The sequence below is a fragment of the Paroedura picta genome, chromosome 16 (genome assembly GCF_049243985.1).
Source record: "Paroedura picta isolate Pp20150507F chromosome 16, Ppicta_v3.0, whole genome shotgun sequence".
NCBI classification, from domain to species: Eukaryota; Metazoa; Chordata; class Lepidosauria; order Squamata; family Gekkonidae; genus Paroedura; species Paroedura picta.
Window position 1 is genome coordinate 13,640,921 of NC_135384.1, and position 23,868 is coordinate 13,664,788.

A 23,868-nucleotide genomic window follows, 5' to 3' on the forward strand; every position below is an offset into this window, starting at 1 on the left:
GAATCAGCAATTAGTAGGAGGAATAAATAAAGCGAAAATTTGGTATATCAATGATAAATAAACATTGAAGTACATAAGAAGTGTGCTCTCTTACCTCTTTTTTATATATAAGAACTTGAAATCTGGGCTAGTAATGGCTACAGTGAAATATCTTGCTAAAATTCCAAATTCATATCACAGATGGACAATTTCAAAGGCAAGATTTGGTGTAGTGGTTAGGAGTGCGGACTTCTAATCTCACATGCCATATTAGATACTGCACTCTCCCACATGCAGCCAGCTGGGTGACCTTGGGCTCACCACAGCACTGATAAAATTGTTCTGACTGAGCAGTGATATCAGGGCTCTCTCAGCCTCACCCAACTCACAGGGTGTCTGTTGTGGGGAGAAGACTGTTATGGACAGAAGACTGTTAGCCGCTTTGAGCCTCCTTCGGGTAGGGAAAAACGGCATATAAGAACCAACTCTTCTTCTTCTTCTTCTTCTTCTTCTTCTTCTTCTTCTTCTTCTTCTTCTTCTTCTTCTTCTTCTTCTTCTTCTTCTTCTTCCTCCATTCTGTGGTACTTCATGGCAGATTTTATCAAACGCCTGCACATTTGAGACACTATCTCTGTTCTGATTATGTATTAGAGATAATTTATCAAATTTTATTACTCTGTGCTTTATTACGAGGAAGAGCAAAAATGATAACTATGCCTCTCCTTATGCCCTTTAATCCCCTAGAAATTTTCCTGAATTATGCTGAGTATCTGTTGTTGAAATATGTACTGGACAACAGGCGCAATACAGTCTCTCTCACACAGAATCAAAGTATTTCTACATAGTGCCTTGCAAAAAGAAATAACCACCTGAGTAGCAGCTAATGATGTTGTATTCTTTTTTATGATCTAGGCTTTATATATGTGCTGGGTATTTTATATCTGCACCTACAATTATGGCATAGTTATTTTGAATATATGTCATGGAGCATTTTGCATTTTCTGTACATGATGTCATTTTTGATGGCTGATTTTCTCTGAATGAGTTTAAAATTTGTATGGAATTTATGTAGAAGGGGAATGATGACACAATCGTTAACCAATATTTTAACTTGTGTAATGATATTATATGTTGAAATTTTACTGGTCAATGACCATATCAACAAAGTACAGGTTTGTTCCCTATTCAACCTCAATGCCTTCCTTATCACAGCCACAGACCACCTGATTTTTACCCATGCAGGTCCCATGACCCTCCACAGAGCCTTTTTGCTGGACAAAGGAGACCTCTCTTCTCTTCTTCACTAATGTAAGTACTGATTGAATCCAACCTTGAATCCAACCCAGACTATTGACATGTGGATTGTTATTTTAATGTACATTATAAACAAACATGAGACAGTAACTTTGCAAATCAAGGGTTGTGACCCTTGATCATTCTGGACCACATTCAGCTTTGTATTATTGCATAGCAGGGTATATACCAGAGTCTACCTCAAGTGTGAGGACACTTGATCTTCCAAGTACATTATCTTTCTGTACACTTAACAACAGGGCTTTAAGATTGGCCAGGATTTTTGTTCAAGCCTTGTAAACAGGGATTTTAGACCATGGATGCAAACCATGTGTTATACTTGCCAAAGACTACAATATAAAGGAGTATAGCTTTGTACTGTGAACCCAGAAAAAAACTAGTATTCCTTTTTCTTGCCAGTAGCAGGTTGGTAGCCCAGTAAGTTATAGTCTGCCATAAATTTTGCTTGTGCAGAAGGGAGAAGGAAGCCTCCTGACTGATTGTTGTGCATGTGCATAAGGTTGTGGGTCCTGCATGAAAAAAACCCATGGGGGATGGGTACAATAATAGAAAGGAAAATTGGAGTAGCCTGTGGAGAAAAGATGGCTGGATACAGCCCACCTTCTTGGAATAAACTAATATGGTCGACAAACTCCAAACATATGTATCCTATGTCTGCCTTTGAGAGAAGTTCTTTGTCTGTCTGCCTGCCTGCCTGCCTGCCTGCCTGCCTGCCTGCCTGCCTGCCTGCCTGCCTGCCTATCTATCTATCTATCTATCTATCTATCTATCTATCTATCTATCTATCTATCTATCTATCTATCTATCTATCTATCTATCTATCTATCTATCTATCTATCTATCTATCTATCTATCTATCTATCTATCTATCTATCTATCTATCTATCGTCTGTTTCTGAGATGCCATAATATGTCCAAATATATTTTTCTAAATTTTACAGAAATATTTCACCTATTAAATAATTGTACCCTAAGATGCTACATAATGCAGGGCATGACAAATCTTGGGAACCATGGCAAATTGGTAGCTGAAAATGTCATCACCATATCTGTATTTTCAGCAGTGATTTTACTGCCGTGTGTCTCTGTGATCCTAAGTACAAAGTACATAATTTCACATGACAGTATTTTTAATTGCAGCCCATACAAATCCATGGGCATGAAGGTCTTACCAGTGCTTGTGTAATAGATATCATTAAACTGTGGTAGATAAATTAATTTTGTCAGGGCATGGATAAAATTACAAGAAATCCAAGTTTTTAGGATTTGGTTTTGTGATAATTATATGGAGAAAATACGGTCATGAAAATACTAACTGTAAGGCCTGAGGCATAAATTTAGCTGTGGTGTTTTGGGCCTAGTTCCAAAGGCCATAGAAAATGTGTCAAGGGCAAAATGTGCAAATAGGAATCCATTACATTTCTTTTCGTTTATGTCCCTTTGTTCAGATCAGCTCCTATGCAAGAAGTAGGAGAAAATGAAACAGAAGTGACTGAATTTATCCTCATTGGCTATTCAGGTCGACCCAAGGAAAGGATGGCTCTAACGGTCTTCTTGGTCATTGCGTATGCAGTAACAGTTGTCGGAAATGGAATCATTGTGTTAGTGGTTGTATCCGATCCACGACTCCACAACCCTATGTATTTCTTCCTTTGTAATTTGTCCATCCTTGATCTCTGCCTCATAACAAATGCGGTCCCACAATCTATAGCCAACTGCTTAGTGGACCGCCCGATTATGTCTCTTCCTTTGTGCTATACCCAGCTTTATGTTGGTTTATGCTTTGGATCAACTGAATGTTTCCTCCTGGCTGTCATGGCTTACGACCGTTACGTTGCTATCTCCAATCCACTGCGCTATACCCTCATCATGAATATGAGGGTTTGTGCCGTGTTAGCCATTGTGACATGGAGCGCAGCCTTTATGCTTACTGTTGTGCCCTGTCTTGCTAAACCAGCTCGGTTCTGTGGAAAGAATGAAGTGGACAGTTTGTCGTGTGAATTTAAATCTGTATTTAAGCTCATTTGTACGGATACATCCCTGAGCCAAATAAGCATTTACTTTACCAGCAGCTTTACATTAGTTTTCCCCGTAATCTTCATCCTTTTTTCCTATTTGCGCATTCTGGTGGCCATCTTTAGGTTGCACTCAGAAGGAGGCAGGATGAAGGCTTTTTCCACGTGTGGGTCCCATCTTGCCGTGGTGTGCATGTTCTACGGCACTTGCATGTTCTCCTATCTCCTTCCTCAGACAAAGAACACAAGTGACATTGAAAAAATAGTATCCGTATTTTATGGAGTGGTGACACCCATGGTGAACCCTTTAATTTATACCCTTCGAAATCAAGAAGTCACGGGAGCACTGAAAAGGCTGCTCAATAAAAAAGGTGTCACATAAAACGCAATGCACGTCAGTAGGAAAATGCTTTTCTTGACGATAGCTGACAACATTCAATTGTCATTTATACTCTTACTCTTGTCATTTTTTTCCTGTTTTGACAAGCTTGGGTTTTGTTTTTGTTTTTTAATCATAAACCTATATTTTCCTCCTGTTCAAAAAAAACAAAGTCTTGCTGATGAGCCCTGGGATGGATCCATTCAGCTATTTTCATCACTGTGGCTGAATTCTCTTCCTTCATATATCATCCTAGATTACGCCATCGCTGTTACAATTACTGTAAATCATTGATTTTTATTGTCATTTTATGGTTTTAGGGGACGGGGTTATGTAAGCCGCCTCGAGCCTTCGGGGGGAGGCGGGGTATAAATATAAATATAATAATAATAATAATAATAATTTCTTCATAGTTTTTGTTTGAGTAGGTTCTGTGATCCAAATTCACCTCCTCCCTCTTTTGCCAGTGTAAATGTTGGTAGAATCCAGTCCCATAACTTTATCCCATATCTTTGTGACATTAATGTTTTCCTGTGTTTGGATCCTGATTAGACCCTTACACAAGGGCAAAAGATTCTACCTACAGTGCATGGTTTTTCCACCTACACCTCACCTAGCATCATAGAATTTCCACAACTGGGGTAGAGGGAACCCCCAGGAGCAATATTTCAGGGGTCACTTTGGCCTACCACAGGATGGGGAAGGCAGAAAAATCAAGCTCTGTGGATGACCAGAGGAATCAGTGCTCAAGATCCAACCCCTTTTCTCTTCCTTGAAAGGCGACCAGAAGCTGGACCCACATCTCGGTGGAATATTTGCATTTTGCAGAGTTGTTTCATTCCTAAACACAAGAACCATTGTATTGAGCCAAGACTTTGTCTTAGGTATTTGTTCACTAAGAACTTTATCACTGGGGGGAAATGAATTGTATAACTATATCTGCCATGTACTAGAACTTCAAAAATTAAATTATTTTAAAAATCACCAGCAGGCCGCAGGAGCATTGTCACCACAGCTTAACTGAGATGTACTTTCATGCTGCCTGCAAGAGAAAGGCACCTGCAAGCAGGGCAACTACTGCAAACTGATTCTTCTGTCTTCCTCACCAGTAAATCCAAACACCAAGAAACACTATTCAGGGTTTCTGGTCTTGGGCCTTCTAGGGGGAGGTTAGGTCATTGCTGGTATTTCCAACCCAAAACTCGAAAGATTTGGGCATTGTATCAGTTCAGAGGTATCTGAGTGCACACTGCTAGTAGAGCAGCATTCACCTGATTATTCCTTTGTATAATTTTAGGATTATGTTTATTTTGAAGGAGAAGGTTTTACTTCATAAAGAGAGCAAATAGCTGTTTGTTACTTTATAACTTCAGAGCCTCTTGTGGCGCAGGGTGGTAAGACAGCAGAAATGCTGTTTGAAGCTGTCTGCCCATGAGGCTGGGAGTTTGATCCCAGCAGCCGGCTCAATGTTGACTCAGCCTTCCATCCTTCCGAGGTCGGTAAAATGAGTACCTAGCTTGCTGCTGGGGGGGGGGGGGGTAAACGGTAATGACTGGGGAAGGCACTGGCAAACCACCCTGTATTGAGTCTGCCATGAAAACGCTAGAGGGCGCAGGGGATTCCTTTACCTTTACTTTATAACTTCACTTTTATTCTGTGTGTTCTGATTGTACCAGGGATCATTAAACAAATCAAATCTTCAGGTGATTCAGAGCTTGTTTTATTGAATTTTTATTAGAAAGAGTATATATAACCCCCTCCCGCAACTTTCGAATCATTGTATCAACTTGTGTCACATTCCACTCAATAATTTTAATCACACAATTTTAAAACCCTCTGACATCCGGAAATGGGAGCGCACCAGGCCATCCCAGCTAGGCAACCTATGTTCAGCATCCACACAGCCTCTTAAAAAATGTAATTTGCCACTCAGTTTCATTCCCACTGATTGAAGAGGTATCTATTTCTAATTCCCCGCCCCCCAAAAACAGGAAAGTATGGTTTAGAAAAGTCACCCCTTTCTTATACTATTGTTACACCCTTTTGATGTGTTCCATTGTACGCTGCATAGTGTCACTTGGCCAGGCTCTGATACAAGAAGGAAATTAGACTAGGAGGGAATATAGCTGAAGAAACAAAGCATAAAGAAGTAAGGGATGAGAGTGGTCAGAGATGAGATTCCCTTTCACGTGTAGTCCATTTCTGTTAATAAAAACAGGAGATCCCTCTGCCTCTCATCTCAGGATTTGAGGAAAGGAGGGAGCAGTTTGTTAACTTAGAGTCCACTCTGTAAATGAGAACAACAGCCTTGAGAACATGAATGCTCTGTATTCTCTCCCTAAAATTTAAGAGGAAAGATCCAAATTGTGATGGGCAGGAAGATTATGAGTGCTTACATATATCTTCAAGTAAAACATCTGAGGAAGTTTTAAGGGTAGGCTCAATCAGAGCAGGAACATTTTCAATTGTAGCCCCCTAAAGCTTTTTCACTCTAAAAAAGAAAAGAAAATGACCACGCCTCTTGACCCTATTATTCAAAAATACCTAATGTGCCAGTGGTGCTGCTTTTTTGCGAAGAAGTTGTGAGGATGGTAACCTCTATGTTCATGTACTTAATAGCTATAGATCTTGCGTAAGTGCCTTTGAGCACATTATTCCAAGGGGACTTTATTATATGAGAACATAGAAAAAGGAAAACAAAAACTAGTGGACTGTTGGCTTCTCAATATAGCATCAATTCCATGAAAATGGCTCTTGTGAATCCCTCCTTCTATTTCCTTTATAAGGACAGCCATTGAAGAACAAAGAGACCAAGATAAATCAGGAGAATTCAGAAAACCATTGGACTGTGGTTTTTACTCATATCCTCTTTGCTCTTTTCACTTCAGTGAAGTAACAAGAAATGAATCTAGAAGAATCTAGGATTTAAAAAAAATCCAGTTGATGCTGATAACCCTCAAAATTCAAAATACCTTTAATGGCATCATAAAAAGAAAATAACAGATGTGGGGGGTGATCTGCCTGCAACATCTGTCTCCCTATTGATCACCAGGGTTGATTCAGCTGATCTGGCTGGCTAGGCGGGTGTCCCCTACCTCCCGCATCACTCCATGTGCATCCCTTTTGAAGCTGCAAACTCAGGGGAAGAGGGCAACCATCCCAGATAGTACCCTTCTTCAATGCTGATAACCTTCCAGCTTTGATTTTGTGCCCAGGGGTGTTTAAACCACCACTTTTGTTATGTTTTTATTTAATCTCCATTCTCACTTCAAATTTTGTTTTCCAATCTTTCTTCTTTACTTGTTTTCCACGACCCACTATAGTAAGGGGAAATTAATTCCTTAATGACTTGATTAAAAGACATGCAAAATGTCCTCCAGGATCTTTTTATAGCATAATGATTTTTCAGTACTTCAGTGACTAAAAACACACTCACATATAGGCACAAACACATTCAAGGTAAGTTTTGTTTTCATTGGCATGCCAGTTATTTTCTTGCATTTTCAAAAGATGGTTATTAAAAGCGTTGAATGTAATTTAGCGAACTATTTAGCACTTATTGAACTTCTGTTTCTTTAACTGGAACTGAATTATGGCCATTATAAAGACCTTTGAATTATATATTATGCTACCATACCTTGGCATAAATATCTCATATAGAGAATGGAACACAGTTGTTTTCTGTTGTTCCAGAAGGTTGGACCAGAAGCAATGGGTTGAAATTAATTCAAAAGAATTTTCGGCTCAACATCCAGATGAAGTTCCTGATAGCGGTTCCTCAGTGGAACAGGCTTCCTCGGGAGGTGGTGGGTTCTCCTTCTTTGGAAGTTCTTAAGCAGAAGCTAGATAGTCATCTGACACAATTGCTTATTTGATGAATTTAGGCAAATTGTGAATGGGTGGGCAGGAAGGGTTGCATCAGTGCTCTTCTTCTGGAGTTAGTCTTCTTTGTGTCATTTGTAATGCATGAGAGAAACTAAGCCAGATGCTAAAACCACTGGGCTTTGACTGGACAAAGGACATAAGATTGCACTGCAGGTTATGTGAAATCCATAACAAAGCGGCTGAATGGGTTAAAATGAGAACAGTGTGATACACCATTAGGAAGAATATAAGGAAATGTGATATAATGTAGGCATAGATAATATTGAAGTGGATTTTCCTTGAGAAGACCTTTGTGTTTGAACAGAGCTTGCATGTTGGATTCATAGCTTCCCTTTGACCAATTATGCACGGGGCAGATAATCTGTAGTGACAGCAGCTGGGCAGCCAAGATTGTGCAAGATGTTGCCATCATACCATCCCTAGCCCGGCACAGCATCCTAGAATGTCTGTGGTAAGGGGACATGCAATCATTCCCTGGGATGCCGCAGGTGCCAGCAGGGAATAGGTCAGGCTGGTGCCATGCATAATCGGCTCTTCTCCTGACATACAGTGTCCCTGCAGAGACATCGCAGGCTCCTGTCAGCTCCACAGAGCTGCAGAGCTAGCCAGAGAGTCCCCCCAACTTGGTGGGAGAGCGGCATACCGCTCCCTGCCATTGTGCAGTGGAGGCCCCATACCCCCTGCTCCCCCCTGCTGCTGCCACCTCCAGGCAGTATACCAGGCTTTCCAGCTCTGGTGTTTTGCGTGCACACATGCCACATCAGGCAGCCTACATACACAGGGGGATTCCCCCCCTCCCTGTGCATATGTGGGAAGCGCCGGGGCATGCTGACCCAATGCAATGCCCAGCAGCAGCTAGGCATATCTGCTGCTGTGCATAATGGGTCATAGGGTTCACAAACAGTTTCAGCTGACTCCCTAAGTAGGTAATATTGCTACTAGGAGTACTGGATGCCTCACCATGCTGAAAGTGCATTTGGCTTACCTTTTCATCTTTACACCATGCCCAATGAGATGCTACAGGCACATTTGCAAGCCTCTTTCCTTCTCCATTACTCCTTATAATCAAGTAGGAAATTAGTTAATTTAATGTATTCCTCCGATACAAGGAATCTTTCTTTAATGTAAGGAGCTCTTATTTCGGTTAGAGGAACTGACTGGTAGATGATATATGAATAAAACCTGCCTGAAAATTGCATCAGGGGTCAAAACCACTTTTGTTGCAGTGAGTTACGGTGGTCCTGGTAGCAACAGAAAAGAATAAAAACCCAGCCACAAGTTAAAGAGTAACCAGATTTGTGAAGGGGCATAAACTGTCATGAATCACTGTTGATGTTTTCAGATAAAATCTGTATCTGAAGAAGTGACTCACAGAGCCTCATGCTCTGCCAGATATTTGGGTGGTCTTTAAAGTGCTGCTGGACTCTTATTCTTTTCTACTATTACAGGTTAAAACAGCTACCCATCTTGGTGATCCTGGTGAGCACCAAGGCGGGGCATGAATATAGGTGGTTTGTCATTGCCTTCCTCCAATCTTTTCTGCATGTGGAATTCAGCCCAGCCCAGTGGTTATCCTGATTTGGGCTAATCTCTTCTTCTGGACAATGTTGGCAATGTCCCAGGGTGGTCCTGGACCTGGTGTGATGCAGGCCCTCAGTCGACCATGGTAGGGGAATGCGCTATTCCCTTGTCACGGGCTGACAGAAAGCCTGTTTCTCATCAGGCCTGGGACTGCCCCAGGACAGTGCCAACATCCTTCAGAAATGGAAATTAGCCTTGTGATGAGACAAGCACTGGACCAGGCTGAATTCTGCATGTGGAAAAGGTCTCTGTATGACAACCCTTGGTAGTTCCTCCTTTGTAGACCCTTCCTTGGTAGACCCTCATCTAAGTACTATTCAGGGCCAGCTCTGCTTAGCTCCCAGGATTTATTTATTTATTTATTTATTTATTTATTTATTTATTTATTTATTTATTTATTTATTTATGTCTCACCCTCATTTGTGTCCTGGGGTGGATCCAATAAGATTGGACGAATCTGGACTATCCAGGTCAGGATAAATATTGTATTAGATTCAGTCACTCCTAGTGACAGAGGCAGACCTATTGATTCTCATTCTGAATAAGAATTGTAATCCTGAGAGAGGAAATCTTGTTAAGAAAAAAACACACAAAAATATTTTTGAAAGGACTTTTTTGAATGATAAAAGCTTTTATCCATAGGAGGAAGTCTCCATTCTTCTCAGGAAGGAGTAACACGATCCAATCCACTTGTTTTTCTTTCCCTTGTTAACCTTGTTTTGGAGATAATACAACTGTTGCATGAATAGCCATAGAATTAGTATTTCTTTGTTGTTAATCTTAGACACACATTTTATGCATTGGCTGTATGAAATGTAACGTATTCAAGACAGACATTGTGTTCCTTTCCATTTTGACCAGGTAAAATCCTCATGTCAGAATTAGGAGGACAGATGAATGACACTGAAATAAAAGAATTCGTCCTCATTGGTTTCTCTGGGAAACCCAAGACCAGGATGGGCTTAATCATCTTTATGACAATTGTCTATTTGGTGACTGTAATAGGAAATGGAGTCATTGTCTTGGTGGTGGTAACTGAGACCCAGCTCCACAACCCAATGTACTTTTTCCTTTGCAATCTTTCAGTGCTTGATATCTGTTTTTCTACATCTTCAGTCCCACAAGCTATCATCAATGCTTTGGTCGACAGGCCTGTCATGTCCTTTTCCATGTGTTACACTCAAATGTATGTTGGTGTCTATTTCGGGACAACGGAGTGTTTCCTGCTAGCTGTCATGGCTTATGATAGATACGTTGCTATCTCCAATCCCTTGCGTTATATGGTCATCATGAACGGGAATGTTTGCATTATATTGGCTGTTTTTGCATGGGCAGTTTCCTTCACATTATCCATTCTTCCTGGCATTGTTAATCCAGCGCAGTTCTGTGGACGCAACGAAGTGGATAATTTAACATGTGAGGTCACTGCTCTCTTGAGATTGGTTTGCTCAGATACCTCTGTGAGTCAACTGGTTATGTATTTTACCAGCAGTTTTAGCCTAGTTTTTCCTTTCTGTTTTATTCTCTTTTCCTACATGCGTATTATAGTGGCCATCCTGAGAGTTCCTTCATCCAGTAATAGGTTGAAAGCATTCTCAACCTGTGGGTCTCACTTGGCTGTAGTTTGCCTTTATTATGGCACTTGTATGTTCTCATACTTAAAACCTCAGCCCAAGGTGAGGCAAGAGAGAGACAAAATCATTTCTGTATTTTATGGAATAGTGACACCTATGCTGAATCCATTAATCTATACGCTGCGAAACCAGGATGTGATAGGGGCACTTAAAAGACTCGGAGGGAAGAAAGTTTGATCCTCTGTTGAGTTAATTGTATACATTGGGAGCAATTTTTAATCTGAAATTACTTTTTTTGTGTTTTATCTTTATTGAACTAGTCTCTCTCTCATAGAATATATTCTCCAGATTCAGTAAAACCAAGTGGTTTTTTCCCCCTCAAGAAATTGCTTTCTAAATATTTTGGTGTAATTGTCATTGTATGAATTTAAGTCATTTTTTAATATCAGAATTAAAACGGTTGACAGTGGGGATCATTCTGATAGCTTCTGGAAACACAGATCCAGGTATAACTAACCTCTACTACCTAATTAGAGTAGAACTCCCAAGGACTCTATTGCTTATCCAACAGAATCCTTGCCCCACATTCAAGACTTATCCCATTTCTTTGGGCAGTAAAACAGCTCATAGGCAGGAAAGGAACAGACATATGCCCCATTTTCTCAAAATCATCAATTTACATTGGACCCTCCATGCTCTTGCTACAGCTAAAGGCTTGTATTAGTACACTGGAAAGATGAAAGCTCACCACTGGTATAAATGGACAGGGGCCTTAGAGCTCTTTCAATATTTGAACTCGTGGCATAAGATGAAAATTGTGCATGTACTTATTTGTAGATATTTGGAAATCTTTACAGAAATGTATGGATAGATCTGCCACCGCTGTTATATTTTTGCTTCTCTATGCAACTTTTTATTTCCTCCCTTTTTAAGCTTTAGTTGTTGGATGCTGAGTTTATTTTTCCTTTGTAAAATGAATCATAAATAAAATATTTTTAAAACTTGGTTTGTATTGTTTTTGATACTAAAATGGATTGCTTTGCAGGGGGGGGGGAGATTTCCCAAGCCCGAGGACTCAAGCAACCACATTCTCTTGGTGCAGATTTGGCCACAGCTTTATTTTGCATATCAAGCCAGATGCAGCATGCGGAAGGATCTGGCCCTCTTGCGGCCAGCCGACCACAAGGCAGCCCATTTCATCCACAGGCTGCCGCTGCCAAGGGTTCCACCAGTGAACCCCGCCTGGGACTGGACAAAAGGTGGCAAAAGTCATGAGAGGCGGGATATAAATCCAAGCATAAGTGGATGGAAATGGCACTGACCAGCTCAACATAATAAGAATGAAGCGGGCAATGGGATGACAGGACATTATGGATTAACCTCAGTAATTGAACATTGTTCAAGGCTAAATTCAGCTTTCGAAATTGGTTAGGGAGACTATTGTGTGATGGCCCATTACACTTATGAAAGGTTGATTAATTAGGCGCTATATCAAAAGAGAAGTTTACTCCAGATGAGGGCCAAAGACAGAATGACCTAGAAAGCAATACTTTTCTCTACCCAGTTTCTATCCTTGACTATTACCTTTCTTTCTGTCATCTTTCCCCTTCTGGGAGAATAATACAGGTTTATGGTTAAAGCCTCCCATTGTGCTATCCTTCAAGCACTTACCATTTTGTTTTTGTTTTTTTTCTCTTCTCTTGGAAATAGCTGACTACTAAAAGTAGCTTGGCTGATATTATAGCTCATCATCATTCAGATGGTCACCATACAGCCTACTGATCTCTACTATTTACTCTAGCCGACTTTACTATTCCTGTCATCCCTAGTTACCATTGCCAATCAACAGACTCAATTATGCTTAAGCAAAAATCTAAGGAACAGATGAAAGAGAGCCACCCTGCAGTGCCAGTGTGAAATGAAGTGGGGTGGAGGACTGCTCGAAATTTTATTGAGCTAGTATTTTGTGCAACCACAAGTTACCAACAACTGTATCAGTACAGGTTCATCCATGTAGCACATGTAGCATGGAGTTCCAGAGGATCCACATGGTGCCTTTCCTTCTCATGGATGAGTGTGGCCGGTTGCTATAGTCAGAGCCATGAGTCATGACCCCTTGCAGCTGTGACCCCCACACCTGAACCACATGTGGCATGTCCAACTTGGCTCCCACCTCTGAACATCTCCTGCCCTGAAAAACCCTATGGGGTTGCCACGAGTCAGCTGTGGCTTCATGGCACTTTACGACCAATTAAACAAAAACTAATAGACTTCTTATTTACCTTGAAGGGATTTATAAGACAGAAAGACTAATTGCCTTTGTCATGACATAGCACATGACTTAGCTATATTTTTATATTTTTAACCTTCTATGGAACACAGAGATCTTGTTTATGAATGTTTTATTGAGTGGGACTCCAGTGTACTTTCCGAAAATGAGAACAGCTCACTGCATTTAGACAAATGACAGTGATGCAGCATACATCTTTTTTTTCCTGCTAATTGTTAGATTTTCTAGATACTACACTAATGATTTTGCCCCTCTCCTTAGTGTCCTGAATATAGAGGACTGCACATGATTTCATTAAGTCTATATGTATTTTTGTAAAGAATGTAAGTTCTAGTTCAAAAACCTAGGCAAAGAAATTTAAAGATTTTTCTCAACGCAATTAAAGGTATGTATATTTTTATATGTATTTTTGCTTCTTAATTTAATGGTGTTATTTTGCTAAAAGATTGTGGGATCAACATTAAGCCATGTGGGAAAAGCACTTCAGTAAGGGGAAGAACTCAGATACAAAAGCATCTCACTAATTTTTGTCCAACTTTTTAGGTTACCTATCTCATGTAGGGCTGTTTGCTTTTTTCCCTTTTTTTTGTTTACACTTTTTACATGTATTTATTTGTTTGGACAATTGTCAGTTTACTGTGTGTGGGTTCTTATAGGCAGAACCTCATGAATCTGGTTTCTAATGACATTTTAACACTTTTGAATGTATATGTAAATGATATTCTTTATATCATCCCTGCATGCTTAGCCATATTCTAGTTTCATTTTTTTTTTGTCTCAACCTTTAAGGTTACCTTTCTCATGGAGGGTTGTTTGCTTTCCCCCCTTTTTGTCACATTCATAGTCTGAGCATCTACAGAGTGAAATTCTGAAATCTGACAGAAACTCCCTTCCTCCCCTTGAATTTATTTTAGGTCAGAACAGAATAGATTGGAACCTGTCTCCATATTCCTAATAAGAGGTAAAGAAATTAATTGCTGAATTGCAGAGAGAAATCAGCCAAAGAGGGATAAATGTGGAAGGACATGAAACGGTCTCATACTGTTTTTCACATCATCTCCTGGTTGGGTCTTTCTAAATGGAGATGCCAGGAATTGAAGCTGAGACCTTTTGTGTACCAAGCAGAGGCTTTTCCAATGAGCCACAGCTGTTGTGCAACTCAAGCTCTTTCAGTTCTGTTCCTCTTAAACTGTTTATGCACTGGGAACTTCACTGCCCCAGCTCCCGTGCAGGAGAACAAATCGGGAGCAGATGAAGCGCACAAGGCCAAATGCTCCCCTGTGTGGGTGCAGGAAGTGGTGGGGCAACCTGCTACAACTACAACTCCAGCCTGCAGCCTGGCATGAAACCTCCAGTGCGTAAATGGTCTTATTGTGGGATAGTCTTCCTGGATATGAAGGCAGCCACACTTAGTTCTAAAAAGCAGTATAAGGGAAATCTCTTTTTTAAAGACATGTTGATCCATTGTAGTTTTTCTTTTTAAAAAATCCATATTCCTTTTGTTTTGATAGCTGCCTTCAGTTTTTTTCTTTAAATTTCTTCTCTCTCAAAGCAAGTAGCCTCTTTTATTTCAGTGAGAGAATTATATAATGAGTTACCTTTCTCCCATTTATATTAATGGAACATCAAGTATTTAAATTAAATTGGAATGCTATTTGATTTGACTTACCTAGATCTATAAATTGATAAGCAACAGAGACAGTGTCAATAAAATGGTAATTTGTGATTTGTACTCAAGGTGGTTTAATATTATGATTATTAATAATAAGAATATTTATAATCTGCCCCTTTCTGAAGACTCAGAATGGGTAACAACTTATATAAAAACCATCAACTATCTCCCCATAAATCTATTATCTATACTGGGGAAGTTATATTCTAAAAATTTGTTAGAGAGAATATTAAAGCGGATGTCATTCTCCCTTAGACCTTTGCATCACTCTGTCATTTCTAGCTGAGAAGTATTACCAGCCATTTTGAAAGGCAAGTTGTATATCATCTTTAAGAAGTTGTGTGGTGCCTTTGATTCCACTGACAGACAAATGCTCTGGAGGAAGTTTTCCCAGATTGGCATGGAAGAACAGCTTTTATATTTAATATGTGAATTACATGCATTGAACTCCTGTCAAGTAAGAATTGATAATGAGTAGGTTGCATGGTGACTCATTAACGCCCCCCCCCCCCAAAAAAAATCACCAGTGACAAAATGTCTTTTAACATCATTTGCCTCTTACAGCAACCGGAATTCCTTAATTATTATTTAATTATGATAAAATGAAAATACTGGTCTTCTCTAAATTCTGGAGATTTAGGAAATGGAAGGCTGGAGGGGAAAAAATTGAACAGGTTAAAACGTTTAGATGCTTAGGCATTCTTTCCCATTACAAATTAAATTGGTCTCTGTCTCAGGATAATGCTGGGACATCAGCAAGAAAGCAAGTGTTAGCCCCTTTTCATTTCTCTATCTAAGCGGGTACCAAATTGTGCTAGCCACCATCCACACATTTCAGGCTAAGGTGATCCCACAACTTCTATATTACTCTTTGGGGCCTCTCCGGATTTAAGCATTCAGCCAAAAGATTATCCCAAATTCTAGGACTGCACCTGATGGAATCCAGAGCGTGGATCACTATGCTTTTCTTTCTTTCTTTCTTTCTTTCTTTCTTTCTTTCTTTCTTTCTTTCTTTCTTTCTTTCTTTCTTTCTTTCTTTCTTTCTTTCTTTCTTTCTTCCTTCCTTCCTTCCTTCCTTCCTTCCTTCCTTCCTTCCTTCCTTCCTTCCTTCCTTCCTTCCTTCCTTCCTTCCTTTCTTTCTGCTAATAATGGGAAGGATCTTCCCATCAGTATCGAGGGGAGGCACCACCGCAAGCAGCCCATTATATATGTAACATGGAACAAAAGGAAGAACTTTTTGTCTTTCCTACCGAAACACTAATAACTGAAAAAGAAGTGCTTGGAATTGGGAGGCATAGTTAGACTAATCCCATTCTTTATTTTATTGTAGATATAACATTCACTTCAGAACATGCAAGAGGAAAATGAAACGACAATGACTGAGTTCATCCTCATTGGTTATTCTGGCCAACCAAAGACAAGAATAGGGCTGATTATCTTTTTGATCATTGTGTTTACTATAACAGTCATGGGAAATGGTCTTATTATATTGGTGATCACTTCGGATCCTCGACTGCACAACCCCATGTACTTTTTTCTCAGCAATCTGTCTTTTCTTGACATTGGATATTCCACATCTTCAATACCACAGTCTATTTTAAACCTTTTGGTGGACAAGCCTACCATGTCCTTTTCATTGTGCTATTTTCAAATGAGCAGTTCTGCCTACTTAGGAGTGACTGAATGTGTCCTACTGGCCACCATGGCCTATGACAGGTATATTGCAATCTCCAGTCCACTACATTACACGATAATCATGAGCAAGAGGTTTTGTATCCAGTTAGCAGTGGGGACATGGACGAGTGGTTTATTTTTAGTAGTGATTCCCATTTATGCCACACCAACTCATTTTTGTGGAGGAAATGTAATAGACCACTTGACATGTGAACTCAAAGCAGTTATGAAGCTTCTCTGCACGCAATCCACCTTGAACCAACTTGTGAATTTCTCTACTGGGGTTCTTACGCTCCTTTTCCCCTTTGCCTTCATTCTGTTCTCATATGTGCGCATTATTGTGGCAATTCTGAAAATCCATTCAGCAGGAGGCAGGATTAAGGCCTTCTCCACATGTGGTTCTCATTTGGCTGTGGTAATAATTTTCTATGGCACTGCTATATTTTCTTACCTACAACCACAAAGTAAAACCACTCACAAGGTGGATAAGATAATATCTGCTTTTTATGGAATAGTGACACCCATGTTAAACCCACTAATTTACACACTCAGAAATAAAGAGATAAATGACTCACTCGGAAGACTTATGGGAAAGAAAGGAAAAATGTAAAAAAGAGCTGGATCCATCCAGTTTTTCTGCAGTTGATAAAGGAGGGATCGTATTTAACCACCCCAAAATTCTACACTGGGGATTAGGGAAGGACACAAAGCTAAAGAAAATATGGCTTAGTTTGGGATTTGGGGCCTGCCCATATCAAGCTGTGAACTGCATCTCAAACTGAAAAATGCCCAGAACCAAACTGCCCAGTTAAGATCATCCTTTCTCCCAGCTATGGACAGGAGAAAGGAATCTCCTGAGAAGAGTTAAATGGCTGCCAAACATTTATCCATTTCATTTTCCCCCACTGCAAAGTGAGAGATGAAACAGATGGTTTAATGGCTTGCAGCCTTTTAAACTGACAACTGACAGCCATTTCACTAGTCAATTTTTCTTTCCCCCACTTTGAAGTGGGGAGAGGTGAAACCAACTGATGAAATGGCTTATAGTCATTTCAGCTTAACAGTGCGTATGCTTATCAGCCGTGAGGCTGAAATGGCTGCAGGCCATTTCACCAGTTGGTTTTGCTTCCCCCTGCTTCAAAATAGGCATGCACATGAAAACTCAAACTGTGTTAGGTTGCAAAGTATGCTGCATCAAGATATAAACATGTGATATGCTATACATTATGTGTTACAAGAAAATGATGCTGGAAACCCAATGGAAACCTGTTTTGGTTCTGGGATACAACAAGAAAAGCCTATCTATATCACATTGTCATCAAACGACTACAACAGTTATTTATTCCACTTCCACCATAGGTCTACTCTAGCCTTTCTCAACTTTTTTACCATTGAGAAACTCCCTGAAACATTCTTCAGGCTTCAGCAAATCTCAGAAGTGGCGCAATTGTGCAGAATATGGTTGGGAAGCAAAGCCATGTACACATACCCCCAGAGCCCTCCCCTTCCCACTCCCTCCAGGCTCATCATTGACCATTTTGGAGAGACATGAAAAATGTCTGCTGCAATTAGAATCATTATGTGTGTCTTTAATTAACTGGATAACTTAATAACATAGATAAAACTTTATACCTTGTATAATATTTCTTGTTACATAATACAAAAAAATATGAAACATATGGAGAGGGACTGCTTTTGTGAGATCTCATACTGTCCCTCCTGCAGAATGAGCCACCCCACTTAATAAGAAGGAAGATCCTATACACATTTTTTTCCAAGTTTGAGTAAGAATCCAATTTAAAGAGTACTTTTAATTGCCTGCTAGAAGACATTTTCCCAGGTGACTTTGTGATGTTAATTAATTCTTAATTTTGTATCTATAAGGAAACAAGCAGAACTCTGAACTACTTAAAAATATCTTCCTAATGGAATCATTGCTTCAGTGGGGATGCGGGGGGGGGGGGGGGAGTTCAGCCACTGCTAAATATCGTCTTCAAAAATTGAAGTTTACAATATGCTAATGGTTCTAGAGGAATTTTGTTCCTGTTATTCCTTGCTTTTTATAACACTGATTTCCCTCCTAACCTAAACTTTCCAAACTATACTGGAAGGGGGAAAAAAACAAACAGGCAACATCATGGGGATTGTAGGTTCTCCAACAGAACCAGAATTTTAGAATCAAAGAATCACCCCCACTTGCAATCTACCTGGTTCCCGATTCCATGCCATAGCCACCACTCCGGGCCACTGCCATTGTGTTGTGTAGTGGCAGCATGCCCCACCACTACCTGTGTCCGAATTGGGGACTGTTTACTGTGGTGGACCCTGTCCACCTTGGACTACTGCATCCCCTCAATGCAGCCGAGGTGGAAAGTTTCTGCCACATGGGGGGGGGGGGCGGGGGGGTCAGTGGGTATTTTCTATTTGCATGAATGTGGGATTGCATAACAATGCAAACCCACCTTCATGCAAATATTAAACTTGCTTCATTCAGCATTTTTCCATCTTCACCAGGCCTGGCTACTTGTGCCCTACCTGTCCGTTGATCACCTGGCCACAGTGATCCATGTGATGGTCACCTCTAGAACAGATTTCAGTAACTTGCCCTATGCAGGCCTGTGCTTGTCCTTGACCCAAAAATTGCATCTGGTAGAACAGGTGTAACTTGCATGAGGAAATTTGCTCTTAGAAGATTCTTTGGCGATGGTACAAAATGTAGTTGGTACAAAATGCATCTGCTAAGGTCCTCACAGGAACATCTTGGAGGGCCGATATCCAACCTGTGCTGATGCAGCTGCATTGGTTGCCAGTTGCTGCTTGGGTCTGGTTCAAGGTTTTGGCCTTGACCTTTAAGGCCCTTTGCAGTCTGGGTCCCTCATACCTGAGGGACTGCATGTTGCCCTATGCCCCCTGCAGGGCTTTATGCTCTGTGGGTACTAACTTGTTGGTTATTCCCAGCCCTAGAGAAGCACACATGGCCTTTTCATTCCTGGCCCCTAACTGGTGGAATGAACTCCTGGTCAAGCTGCGGGCCCTGCAAGAACTTTTAGAATTCCACAGGGCCTGCAAAATAGAACTCTTCCGCCAGGTCTACAGTTGAGGCCAGGGTGCTGAGGAAGATCAAGTTGGGCCCCCATGGTGCTAGATAGCACCTGGGCCATGTGACATTGATGCCCCTCCTCTAACCCCCATTATTAGGTATCTTGGGGGATGGGTGTTTGTGTCTTAATTACCACCTTGTTCTATATTCTTACTGTTGTTGTGTCCTGTTTTTAATGAGATTTTTAACAAAGGATTATTGTCACCTGCCACAAGCTGGTTCTGGAATAGGCAGGGAATAAATCCAATATTAATAATAACAATAAAAATAACAACAATAATAATAACAATTCTTGTCCTTGCCAGGATACTGTAGGTGGGCATGGCCACTGATATTGCCTGCAGGAAAAATGGAATGTGGAAATACCTGTGTTTCCTTCCCAATGGGCAATGGGATGCCAAAAATGGGACAGGGATGGGAGGGGGCTGGGCTGGCACCAATGTCATGTGGCTGTGAGGATTAATCCCACTGCCATACAAGTGCCAGCCTGTCACTTGTCCCACTGCCATACAACCCCACCCCCCATTAAGAATCACTTGATTGAGGGTCAACTGAGGTTGAAGAGGAGTGAGATTTGAGAAAGATAAAATCATAGATTTATGGAGAAAATATATTAGGAAAGCAGTAGTAGATGGCTAGGAGATGCAGCATCTCAATCGAACAAACCAGGAAATAATTTAACAAGATATATATTAATCATTAACAAAACCCATTTAACCTATATATTGGCATCGTGTGACTTCATTTTGGGCAGTGGTGGACCTTACTGACTAAATTTGGAAGCGAAATGGTGTGTGTGCTTTTGACAAAATTAAAAAAAAGAATATAATACTATTATTTAAAAATACTTATGAAGGTGAAAACTCAATACTAACAAGAACATTGCATCAGAATGCCTGACTTTCTTTGAGAATTTTAGCAGAACATGCCAAAAAAGATATGAATAAAAAAAGAAAAAAAAACTTTTCCTGGAAAGACTGGATTGTTTTGGTACAGTTGCATGTTGCCTGGCAGTGTAATGGCGGTCAATAAATACGCAACACCTTTCATTGGCGTGAAAGGCCACAACTTTATTGAACATAACCAAGGGTTGGCATGGCACGAGGTGAGGAGTGATCCCCATGCAGCCGTCTGGCTGCTGACTTGGGCTCAAGAGGCGCCCTGGATCCTCCTTCCTCCCCGCCGGGAGAAAGGCTCCCTTGCCCCTTGAATGCCCTCCCCTGGGAGGAAGCCAGTTAATGGTTGCCGGGCGTCCACCGCGTACAACCATCCCTGCCTCCTGGCCCCGAGCCCCTGACCTTCCCAGCCGGGTAAGGCCACACTCGATGTCAGCCGGTCTCTTATTGAGACCCCCAACCCCAGGGACCAGTATGCAAACTGGTCCCTGGCCAAACTACTCCACCTCGTGCCCCCATTCCGCAGTTGTGACAAGAACTTGACAGTCGGGCGGGAGGGTGGGTGACTGTCCTCCGGCTCTCGACGAGGCAAAGGGGCGAATTCCCAGCCTCGTGGCGCTTATATACAGCGCCTGAGACCCGCCCCTTGCCTTCGTCACACAGCAGGCAGACACCTTTGCGTCTCCTGCCCCGCCCTACTCCGCCGCGGCAACCACGGCCGCCGCTAAATCGCGGCCGTTCTTTATTTTGTAATATAATTTGATATTTCTATATCCTAGTGCATTTATTAATAAAATTTAAGGGACATAAACCCTTATTTTCCAATTATTTATCATTATTTATTTAGAAGATTTATATGCCACCTTACCAGCAAACCTACTTGAGGTGACTTACAAAGGGAAACATAATGAAAATATAGCCTATAACAGTACCTCAACACTAGGAAGGAAAAACAGTATTAAAAAATTACAGATGGGCATGAACCAGCTCCTGAACTAAAGTCTGTGGTGAATTTTGGCTCCACAGAATTGTGCAGCACCATGGAGCTGCCTGGGACATTTTGGTTGTTATTTAAGAACTTGGTATTACTACCAAATGCCTAAAGGAACCCCCACCCCCGCCCCGCTACACCACTGGGCAGTGTAACTTTCTGCCTTGGCCGCCTCATCTGGACGCACAAATGTGGGCTGGATCTGGTCCAGTGGGGGAAATGCTTCCCTGTCTGGAACCAGGAAGAGTTGGGGCAATTGGCCCTAGGCACAGAAAGATCCAGCCACCTCAGTGCATGCTCTAGTGACATCTAGGCTAGATTACTGCAATGTTTTCTATATGGGGCTGCCCTTCAAAACAGTTTGGAAACTTCAATTGGGACATAGGGATCATCCTTCCAGACTTGTCCCATCTACATTGCCTTCCAATTTGTTCACATGAATAATTAAAGGTGCTGGTCTTGACTTTCAAAACCCTATATGGTTTGTGACTGGCTTACCTGAAGAGCCACCTTCTTTATGGGCATGCCCAACCAGTATGGCCATCTTCAGAAGCTCTGCTTTGGGTGCCCCTACCTTCTGAAATTAGGTCAAGGGCAATATAAGTGATTACGTATTTAAATGAATGAATTAAATTCAGATTTAAAAAATTACATTGAATTTTTAAAAAATCAAACCAGGTTATTGTAAAAACTGCTCACTGGAATTTTCATATAAACTCAAATCACACACACCCAAACCTCACCTAATCTTCTGAGCTCCCATATAAAGAAATTTGATTTGCTTATCATAGCAATGGATTTTTAATGCAATACGTCTAACATTTTTGCCTCTTTCAATCAACTCTCAAAGGTTAAAGGCAAATATTAAATGCAACAAGGTCCAACTAATAGTTGAACCTTGCATGAGGTCATAAAGGCAAAGGTAAAGGTATCCCCTGCAAAGGTAAAGGTATCCCCTCTAGCGTTTTCATAGCAGACTCAATACGGGGTGGTTTGCCAGTACCTTCCCCGGTCATTACCGTTTGAGGTCATAGACCTCAGGAAAACATTTATGATCAGCAAGATAGGTGGTTTTATAATCAAAATATTGCTACAGTGAAGAGCTGGGAAATCATTAATCTGCTACACTGCTAGTGGGAAATATATGATATTGCAAATATTTAAGATATGTTCTTGTTATGGGGTTGGTTATGGGATTTGCAAAATAGCAGAGACAATGTTCTCAGAGCTTCCTTTTGTTCGTTCTCTTCTGCATTTTAAGTCTGCAAAGTTTCCTGAAACCTTTCCCCACTGCTTCCTTTACCTCTTTGTTTCTCAAGCTGTATATGAGGGGATTCAGCAGAGGGGTGAGAAGTGTATAAAACACAGAGAACAATTTCTTCACCTCACTCAGTGAACCGATATCAGGTAAGACATAGACAATCATCAACGAGCCATAGAAGAAAGACACCACAGTGAGGTGCGAGGAACAAGTGGAGAAAGCTTTCTGTTTGCCTGTAGTGGACGGGATTTTTAAAATGCTATTGATGATGCAAATATAAGAAGTGAGGGTGATCAGAAGCGGGGGCAGAGTGCATATAAAAGAGACTGTAAATGCTATAATTTCCGCCAAAGTAGTATCATTGCAGGAGAGCATTACCAAAGGGGTGAAATCACAGAAAAAATGGTTGATTTTGTTAGGACCACAAAAATTCAGTCGTGACACCAGGAATATAAGGACACTGATACCCAGAGATCCACCTACCCATGATACAACAATCAAGAGGATGCAAATTCTACCATTCATAAGCATAGCGTAATGCAGTGGCTTGCATATAGCTAAATAACGATCGTAAGACATTACTGCTAGAAAGTAACATTCCGTGCCTGCGAGAACCCCAAATAAATACAGTTGTGCAAGGCATGCGCTAACAGATATGGTTTTGTCCCCGCTCAGAAAACTAACCAGCATTCTTGGCAGGATAGCTGAGCTGTAGCAGGACTCCAAACAAGACAAGTTCCCCAAGAAGAAGTACATGGGGGTGTGAAGATGTGAATCAAAGGCTACTAAAATCACAATGAGGATATTCCCTCCCATTGTTACGAGGTAAACGACTAGAAACAGTATAAAAAGTAAAATGTGTAGATTCTCTGCATTGAAGTCCAGGAGAATAAATGCCAAAGGAGCTGACTGGTTTCGTCCATCCAAGTTTACCAGGTGCATCTAAGAGACAGCAGAGAAAAATCACAACATGTTTAGGCTGGAGTATTGTATACATGTCTGTATTCACAGAGACATATTTGTCTAGTGATGGTAATTCCAGTGGCAATACATACTGGCAGTTTTGGATAGTGCAATACTTAATATTCTGATTCTTCTGTTCTTGGAGAATGAACCCATCTTGAGAGGTATCCTAGACCTTTTCCCAGAATATTTGCTGAAATTCAGAACTCTGTCCATCAGTACAAACAGATTCTATTATGAAGTTTACAGTGAGGTGGAGGTGAGTCAGAAAGAGAAGATAAATATTGACCTGTG

The 23,868-nt window shown here is 40.9% G+C and overlaps 4 protein-coding genes across 4 annotated transcripts; 3 read left to right on the forward strand and 1 right to left on the reverse strand.

Moving 5' to 3' along the window:
- The first annotated feature begins 1,024 nt into the window (after positions 1-1,024).
- Positions 1,025-5,478, forward strand: LOC143825561 (olfactory receptor 13H1-like). The gene is made up of 2 exons (XM_077313627.1): positions 1,025-1,287; positions 2,742-5,478. Exon 2 carries the CDS (start codon positions 2,752-2,754, stop codon positions 3,688-3,690), a length of 939 nt encoding a protein of 312 aa, XP_077169742.1. The 5' UTR covers positions 1,025-1,287; positions 2,742-2,751; the 3' UTR covers positions 3,691-5,478.
- Positions 5,479-10,021: 4,543 nt separating this feature from the next.
- On the forward strand, positions 10,022-10,969 carry LOC143826474 (olfactory receptor 13H1-like). The gene has a single exon (XM_077315299.1). The coding sequence runs from the start codon at positions 10,026-10,028 to the stop codon at positions 10,962-10,964; it is 939 nt and encodes a 312-aa protein (XP_077171414.1). The 5' UTR covers positions 10,022-10,025; the 3' UTR covers positions 10,965-10,969.
- Positions 10,970-16,040: 5,071 nt separating this feature from the next.
- Positions 16,041-17,106, forward strand: LOC143826426 (olfactory receptor 13H1-like). Its single transcript, XM_077315220.1, has one exon. It carries the CDS (start codon positions 16,041-16,043, stop codon positions 16,971-16,973), a length of 933 nt encoding a protein of 310 aa, XP_077171335.1. The 3' UTR covers positions 16,974-17,106.
- A 4,925-nt stretch (positions 17,107-22,031) lies between these two features.
- Positions 22,032-23,800, reverse strand: LOC143826261 (olfactory receptor 6N1-like). The gene is made up of 2 exons (XM_077314973.1): positions 23,667-23,800; positions 22,032-23,553 (listed from the first exon to the last, which is right to left on the reverse strand). Exon 2 carries the CDS (start codon positions 23,551-23,553, stop codon positions 22,573-22,575), a length of 981 nt encoding a protein of 326 aa, XP_077171088.1. The 5' UTR covers positions 23,667-23,800; the 3' UTR covers positions 22,032-22,572.
- Between the last annotated feature and the right edge of the window lie 68 nt (positions 23,801-23,868).

What these genes read in the sequence shown, in the direction of transcription:
- LOC143826426 (XM_077315220.1), top strand. Translation starts at nt 16,041, where the DNA reads ATGCAAGAGGAAAATGAAACGACAATGACTGAGTTCATCCTCATTGGT.
- LOC143826474 (XM_077315299.1), top strand. Translation starts at nt 10,026, where the DNA reads ATGTCAGAATTAGGAGGACAGATGAATGACACTGAAATAAAAGAATTC.
- LOC143825561 (XM_077313627.1), top strand. Translation starts at nt 2,752, where the DNA reads ATGCAAGAAGTAGGAGAAAATGAAACAGAAGTGACTGAATTTATCCTC.
- LOC143826261 (XM_077314973.1), bottom strand. Translation starts at nt 23,553, where the DNA reads ATGCACCTGGTAAACTTGGATGGACGAAACCAGTCAGCTCCTTTGGCA.